Source organism: Triticum aestivum, chromosome 4B, assembly GCF_018294505.1.
Source record: "Triticum aestivum cultivar Chinese Spring chromosome 4B, IWGSC CS RefSeq v2.1, whole genome shotgun sequence".
NCBI lineage: Eukaryota > Viridiplantae > Streptophyta > Magnoliopsida > Poales > Poaceae > Triticum > Triticum aestivum.
This window is the reverse complement of record NC_057804.1, coordinates 656,968,161-656,975,958: the sequence shown is the minus strand read 5'-3', so window position 1 is coordinate 656,975,958 and position 7,798 is coordinate 656,968,161. Positions and strand designations below refer to the sequence as shown.

The 7,798-nt window shown below is 44.7% G+C and overlaps 1 protein-coding gene across 1 annotated transcript; it reads left to right on the top strand.

Moving 5' to 3' along the window:
* The first annotated feature begins 932 nt into the window (after nt 1-932).
* LOC123090378 (uncharacterized) lies at nt 933-3,484 on the top strand. The gene is made up of 7 exons (XM_044511705.1): nt 933-1,000; nt 1,461-1,724; nt 1,800-1,905; nt 2,496-2,577; nt 2,667-2,748; nt 2,830-3,166; nt 3,285-3,484. The coding sequence occupies exons 1-6, from the start codon at nt 933-935 to the stop codon at nt 2,867-2,869; spliced, it is 642 nt and encodes a 213-aa protein (XP_044367640.1). The 3' UTR covers nt 2,870-3,166; nt 3,285-3,484.
* Nucleotides 3,485-7,798: the final 4,314 nt, after the last annotated feature.

Below are 7,798 nucleotides of genomic sequence, written 5' to 3'. Positions count from 1 at the left end.
CTTGGATATTGTTTTATTCCCTAGCAACGCACCGAGGTATTTGCTATAATAAATTTTAAAGGAAAAGTCTCCAAAGAAAGCCTAATAAATAGCCTATTAGGATGAGAGGATCAACGATGCATGGGAAGTAAAGGTGAATTTTCTACTACTACGGTAATGTAATTTTTATTCGTAATAGTCTCCTTCAACCGGGTGGCGCAGTGATCCACCAGGTTCTCGGGTGACGCACCACTTGACGTACTCGTCGTCGTCCGCACGACGACGCTGGCGCTGGCGCGGATGCCGGCGAGGAGGGCCATACGGGCCGTACACCGGGGATGCCGCGTAGTGCGCCCCGTCGTCGTCCCCGACGATCTCGTCTTGCGCCAGGCAGGAAAAGTCGACCTGCGTGACGCCGACGTCGCACCGGATCATGATGCAGTCGTCGCGGATCAGATCCCCGCGGCGCCTCTCCAGCTCTTCCTTCAAGATGAACTCGTCGTGGCCGCGTCCTGGCCCAGCTGGTTCCTCGCCGTCGCCGTCGCCGATGGCGGGGCCGTAGGGAGCGTGGACGTTCGGGAAGACGCCGGTGAAGGAGCCTGTCTCGGCCGGGAGCTCGTACGCCGGGACGCCGTCCCGGTCCAGCAGGCTGAACTTGTACCGCGCCTGCTGGGGGCTCCTGGTGGGGTCGGTCAGCTGGAGGTAGACGGAGATGGCGCCGGAGTTGCTGGACTCGTCGCGGCCGTTGGGGTAGTAGTCGACGCGCCAGCTGTGGCCGCCGACGTAGAAGGGCTGGGAGGAGAGCTTCTGGCCGGGGAGGACCGTCTTGGTGTGCGAGTAGCCGTCGATGCGCAGGAGGTGGAACCCGTCCGCTGGCCTGGCCACGATCCTCGAGGCCGACCGCGACGGACGACCGGGCACGGCGGCGGACATGGTCACCTGTTCCGATAGAGATGGTTGAATCATCCGATCCAGAGAGAAAACCTTGCCAGGTCTTGTATCAGATGGGGGAGATGAGCGTGTAAAACTCGATTGAAATTAAAGGAGCGCTGGTTGTGTATTTATATTGCTTCGATGCGATCGATACAGGACTAGTCCAAGTCGGTTTTACAGACTAACCGACTTGGTTACTCTGCGCCAACTTTGGCTCCAAGACTCCTAACAGACCTTTCCATATTTTAATTTCGGTTTTGCAGGCTAGTAGTACAAAGTTGCCATTGGAGTCTCGTGTACATATAATCTTTATCTTTATCTTTATCTTTACCTAATAATAATATAATAATCTTTATCTTTACCTACTAATAAACCACGCATTGCTTCTGGTGGTACGTCGCTGGCGTTTTTGCACAAAACTCCCTGTTTTTACTCATATTCAAGCCGCAGTCCTATTTTAAGTGGTTAATCAGGAAAACGCTTCGTTTTTACACAAAACACCCTACCGTTTGGAGTAATCAACCCGCGATCCGAGGTGATTTGTAAAGAAAAAAACACGGCCAGAAACAGAACACGAACTCCTCTCCCTCTCTCCCTCTCGCCCACGAACTCCTCGCCGCCAACACCACCCGCGCCGCCGGCTTCCGGCGAGCTCCGACGCCGCGCAGCACGCCCCCAAGGCCCCCACGGTCCGCGCCTCCCTCCCCTCCGTCCAGATTCTCCGTTCCCGTCCTCTACCGTCCGCTCGCAACCAAACCCCCGTGGCTAGGGTTTCGGGCTGGGCTTCCCCGGCGCGTCTCCGGCGGCCCCAGGTTCGTCCCTCCTTCCTTCTTTGCTGGGATTTTTCACCCCTACACCTCACCATCTCTTCATATCCTCTACTGCAGATGCAGATGGAGCACGCCATGGGAGTTCCCCATCCACCACGGTCACCGCCGGCAAGTGCTTCTTCACGGAGATGTGAAGGACGCCAAGGACCTGCAGCTACTCAAGGTTTTATCTTGTCCCCATCCTATCCCCTCTCCTTGTCGTCCCTTCTTCATTGGATGACCAGATGCACAACCACATATGTTTTTTGATTCAGGCTCATAGGGTCTAGATTTGAATGTAAAACTACCTGACTTTACCATTAACAGATTGGAAGCACGATTATCGCTGCAATTTTTTTTGTCATGGCATATTTTCTCTTATATGTGTTTGTTGATGATTAATCATCAAAGGTTATACGCGTGTTTCGTCCCAAGCACAAGTCCTTCTTTCACATATCCCTTTTGTCATATGTCTTCTTGATGCAAAGAGGCTCAACCTGCTACTGATGGATTGCAGCTTACCAAATTTGATTTGGGTGGTACAATGGATGTTTGGTATTGATGTTGAAAGAATACTTCACTTTCTGTAATTTCAGATGTTCAGATTATACCGAATGAATGCTACCAGATTCCATATTTGTTCTAGAGATATTATTGATCTTTTCATGCACCAATTGTTCAAGTAGTGTCTTTCTGCTAAAAGCTTTATATTGCCCTGTGTGTCCTTTTGTCCGTACCTTTTCCCAGTAATTTTCTCTGTTAACCTTGGGCCAGCTCATTTGTGTGTGCTTCATGTATATGCTTATGCTTTTGATGCTGCTGGACTTTGGAATGCATCCGCACAGTAACTTTCTGGGTATGACATATTCACTCTTAACTAAGAAATGCTACAGCTGATTCCTAATAATTATCAGTACACAATGTATTAAGTTGCCTTCGCTGTAGGTATGCTTGCATTCAGGTTGTCATTAGTTACGAGATGGTACATCAGTGTCTCCACTCTAGAGATGAATATAATACGCCAAAAGTAAGTGTCTGATCCCAACTTCTTTTATTGTGGATTGTGGGTACGGTGAGCAATACATTGATTCACAAGTACGTCTTGCAGCACAGAAATTATTCCGTTCAAAGTGAATGACACGGCGTAAATGAAACATGCGCTGAGCCTACTAATGCGACTACCAGTACTGTTGCACTACTAGAACCCAATGGCATGATGGTGCAGCAAATATGGTTTTTTATTAGATAGTTTTCTGCACTGTATATGTGATAAATTCACAAATTTATGATTTTGAGGTACTGGTGAAGGTAGATTCAAATGAGTGATGCAAATTCAGAATTCCACAGGTAGTGCCTATGACTGACTAAGGGTACATGAGTTGGAAGAAAGTCCAAGCAGAAGGAACTCCTGCAGATGCCCAGGCTGCTACTGTGCCTATCTTAAGGTATTGCTTCAGCGGTGGTATTAGTTGTTATTCTTTCCTGATACAGACATGACTCTTTGAGCTCCACCAAGGCATATATAACAAGAAGATAAGCTTGGTTTATTTTTTTATCAAGCAGGGGAAATGAAAGGACGATGCGCCGTACATTCTAGATTATTTATCAGTGTTAATCCGTATTAACTAATTTTATAGCCATTGTAATTAGCAATAGAGAAATGTTTGCTGATATTTTTTACCTGCGAGACCATAGTACTTTCTTGTTTTCTTTCTGTAATAAGTGCGAGATACGAGCAATAATAATATATTGGAGTTTATTCATGGATGAAGCGGTTCAGCTCAAGATATATAACATTCATGTTTCCCTTCCTAATGTTTCTTTGGTGAAGTCATAACCTATTTATGTTTCAATGGAATTCTGTTCAATTCGCCATTGTTTCCTACTATGCAGGGTGCAGCGGCATAGAGCACTTCGACAAAGGAGACTTGAGAATGAGGACGATAAGCAAGATGAGTTTGTGCTTCGGACGTGGAGTTTCTGCACCCGAGCTCATATGAGCTCGGGTGAACAGTAAAATCGAAAAAAAATTGAAAAAATTTCAAAAAATTCCAAATTTTTTTGGTAGAAACATTGAAAAAAGTTTTAAGTGCTTGCAAAAATTCGTCATGAAATCACATTTCTAGAAGGCGTGGCAAAAAAAAAAAAACAAAATCGGTACTCTGAAAATGCTACTTTTAAAAGCATTTTGGAGGTTGAATTTGTTTCTTTTGCCACGCCTTACAGGAATGTGATTTCATGATGAATTCTTACAAGCACTTAGAACTTTTGTCAATGTTTCTCTGAGATTTTTTTTGGAATTTTTTGATTTTTTCTTCGATTTTACTGTTCACCGAGCTCAAATGAGCTCGGGAGCAGAAAGGCACTTTCGTTGTGCTTCCTTCTATCTACATCAACTGCTTTGTTTGGGCCAAGTCCAAATAGTAAACAAAAAGAATAAACTCTTCCACAAACAAACATCTATAAAAAATGCCCTAAAAACAAGTTCAAAAATCTTCACAGTTTTCATATCTTCACACAATTTTTGTTTCAAAACAATATGTTCACACTTTCTAAAAGAGCTTATTTTTTTCCAAAACAAAGTTCCATTTTTACTGTTTTCCCCATTTACAAATGAAAAAAACATTCTTTAAAGAAAACATCAATTCAAAAAATGTTCTTTAATAAAAACATTAACTAATCTTAAATAAGTGTTCCAATTTTTATGAAAACGTTAACTTTTGTTAGAAATAAAAAAGTTCCATGTTTAACCTTTTATTGTTGTTTATTCAAATTGAATATAAAAATGATGCACAATGGCATATGAAGCAGGTTGTGCCTTTTTCGCCCGGTGCAACGCACGGGCATTTGTACTAGTAATAATAATATAATAATTAATAATAATAATAAAGAAAGTTGAGTTGCTGTCGTCCGTCGTCATTGGCATTTTTGCAGAAAAACCCTTGTGTTTTCTGATAATTGAACCCGCCGTCCCTCTTAAAAGTGGATCTGAGAAAACAGTATCCTTTGTTTCGTTTTTATCCTGCCGTTCCCTTTGCAACCACGGCGGAGGAGGAGAAGTAGGGCGACAGAGGAGGAGAAGTAGGATTAGGATGGAGGCCGCATCGCCGGCGCCAGGAAATAAATAAAAGGGATGCTTCCACAAAGAAATTGGATTAGCATGAGAATACAAAAAAATTGGCAGGGGAGGCCCTTGAAACAGCCTCTGCTTTGACTCAATTGCAATTGGCTTGACTGCATATATTCAGTGAAGAAATCAGAGGTTCAGATCGGGTAAAGAACGAACCCACAACGCCAGCGCGAGGCGAGGGACGTCTGGTAAAGAACGAACCCACAACATGAGCGAGGCGAGGGACGGCCCGGGACGGTCGATGTTGTCCTCCCGCATGGAGGTGAGGTAGAGGGTGTTGGCGGCGGCGCGGCAGGGCTCCCTGCGTGCGTGCTCCTCCTCGTGGCCAAGTGAAAAAGAAAGAATTGGGAGGAAAAGAGGAAGAAGAAGAAAGGAGAGGATGTGGGAGGCGCAGGAGTTCCGGTGGTGCGGCGTCCGCGGGGGCGCGGGAGAGGTGGTGGCTCAGGCGTTGAGTGCATGGAGGAAGAAGGGGAGGCACTCGGGAGACTCGTGAGATTTGGGCGGCCATTGAGGAGGGGGAGTGCTGGACAGAGAGGGAGTGAGAAGAAGGCGTTGGGGAGAGATGGGATGATTAGTGGGCTGAGAAGATAAGGTTGGACAGCGGTGCGTGCGGCCAAATGATACGCGTCGCCGGCCTGAGACGGTTGATGGAATCGTTGTCGTCTACAGCTGAATATATAAGGTAAAACAGATGCATGCACGCGTCCCTCCTGAGCATCCCCATTTGTTTCTCGACGTGCATGCATTTGTTTGCTTCTGCGATTTTACATGCACACAGTTGCCGGGTTTGGTTCTACTTTTTTTCTTCTACAAGTTGGATTTACATCTGTTTGTGTTATCATTTTTCTTCTTTCTAAATTTCTTGAAGAAAAAACAGGATAGTACTTAGTATGAAAACAACACATATATTCTGATGCTTATCCCTAGCGTAATTAAATTTATTTATAAGTAGTTACATATGCTTTATTTATGATGCAAAATTATATCAGCTTTTTAATCAATGACATTCATATAAGTATACAAACTCTCGTGGATGCAAGCAATTTGGATGGCAATCTTGAGTCATGGATGCCGAGGAACAAAGAAGAAAAAAAGATACAGACCGATATGTACCGATGACCAATAAAGTAAAACTGACAAAAAAACTGAAAAAACTTCATGAAGCCTATCAACTTAACAAAAGAATAAATGATTCGATCCAATTGAAAAACAATCACACAAGAAAAAAAGAAATATGCAAACATGGAGCCAACCCAGAAGATAAAAAGTGTTCATGAAAAAGGAAGAAATACACAAATATGCAACCAGGGGAAAAACTAAAATAGAGCAAATTACAGCTAGCCGTGAATTGAGGCGCAACACACTAAGCAAAGATTCAATTGCAAAGAATAATCCTGCATATATCGCGACAGAACATGAAGTTAGTACATCTATACAGAAGAACTTCATGGTTAGCACACACACAACATGGTTGAGCGCTAGGTGAAGTATACAACATTTTTATCATGTAGTATCAGTAACTCAACATAAGTGTTGCGTGTATGATTTCCTCTTTTTTTCCCTCCCGACCCCTCTCACACACGTGCGTGTGGGGAAATATATAACACCCAGACGCCTCGTATGTCAGGCCTCGTACCTCGTGGTCCCGCACGCCATGCGTGACAGTCACCGCGCGCCCGCAGTTGCCATGGTCCAGACCCTCGTCCATGTTCATTTAACTGCAGTTGCCATGTCGCTGAACTATGATTGCCATGTCGGACAACTACAATTGCCATGGCTGCTCAACTGCAGTTGCCATATCATTTCAAAAGTTCCAGATGCCATTTTTGGGCAACTGCGGCTGTTGCCATGTATGGTCTGGTTTACTATAGTTGTCATGATTTAAAAACGTTAAGGGTTTGTCACCTACTAACACTAGGCAGTTGCCATGTATGGTCTGGTTTACTACAGTTGTCATGATTTGAAAATCTTAGGAGTTGCCACCTACTAACACTAGACAGTTACCGTGTCGCTACAAAAAGACATGGTAAAACAACATGTTCGGATAAAAAAAAAGAGTTGCCATCTGCTTACAAGCACACTAGGGCAGTTGCCGTGTATCCTGCAAAATACATGGCAACTGACATGTTCGGGTAAAAAAAAAGAGAGAGTTGCCACCTGCTTATAAAGCACACTAGGGCAGTTGCCATGTACACTGCAAAACACATGGCAAGTAGCAACTTTGGTGTGGGAGATGAGACGGGCGTGTGGGCGAGATGGCAAATGCCCACACACAAGCCCTTGTAGCAACTTGGATTAGATTCTTTTAGAATCTTGATTCCTTCGTTTATACTCCCTCTCTGCAAACTAGTATAAGAACGTTTAGATAATAACTACATTAGTAATCTAAGCACTTTTATATTAGTTTACGGAGGGTGAATATAATAATAAGCTGCTTTCGCAAAAACTACTTGCACCTAAAATGTTCACGTAAGCATTCAAACTCTCCGAGTAAAAATATTTGTACAACTTCCAACTAAATATATTTTTCGTTTACTTTCAAATAAATACATAATATTTTCAGTTTTGCTAAAACACATCTAGATTTTGGAAATATATTTATTTTAAGCTGGCTAATTTCTGTCTCGTGCAAACCGCCTCTTGTGCTCGCCACGTGTCCCTGTGAAGCCCATCCACCGCCCACGCTCCGCTTCCTTAACCTTTCCGCCGAGCTATATCCCCTTTTCTTCCCGACCGGTCTCTGCCATGACCACGCTCGCTTCTCTCTTCTGCGTGCTCCGTCATCGCCGCGTGCATCCGCCATGGCCTTGCGCCTGCTGGGTTGCAGCAGCTCGCCACCGCCTTGCTGCATCCCCGTCTCAGCACCGTCATCGTCGCGCCGCCGCGTGCATCATCACCGCACATTTGCAGCATCCCGTCGCCCGCCGTGTTGCATCCTGTTGCCGCT

What these genes read in the sequence shown, in the direction of transcription:
- LOC123090378 (XM_044511705.1), top strand. Translation starts at nt 933, where the DNA reads ATGGTTGAATCATCCGATCCAGAGAGAAAACCTTGCCAGGTCTTGTAT. An exon ending in TCCGCACAGTAACTTTCTGG is followed by an intron (nt 2,578 to 2,666) that starts GTATGACATATT and finishes CCTTCGCTGTAG; the next exon opens with GTATGCTTGCATTCAGGTTG. An exon ending in ATGAATATAATACGCCAAAA is followed by an intron (nt 2,749 to 2,829) that starts GTAAGTGTCTGA and finishes TACGTCTTGCAG; the next exon opens with CACAGAAATTATTCCGTTCA.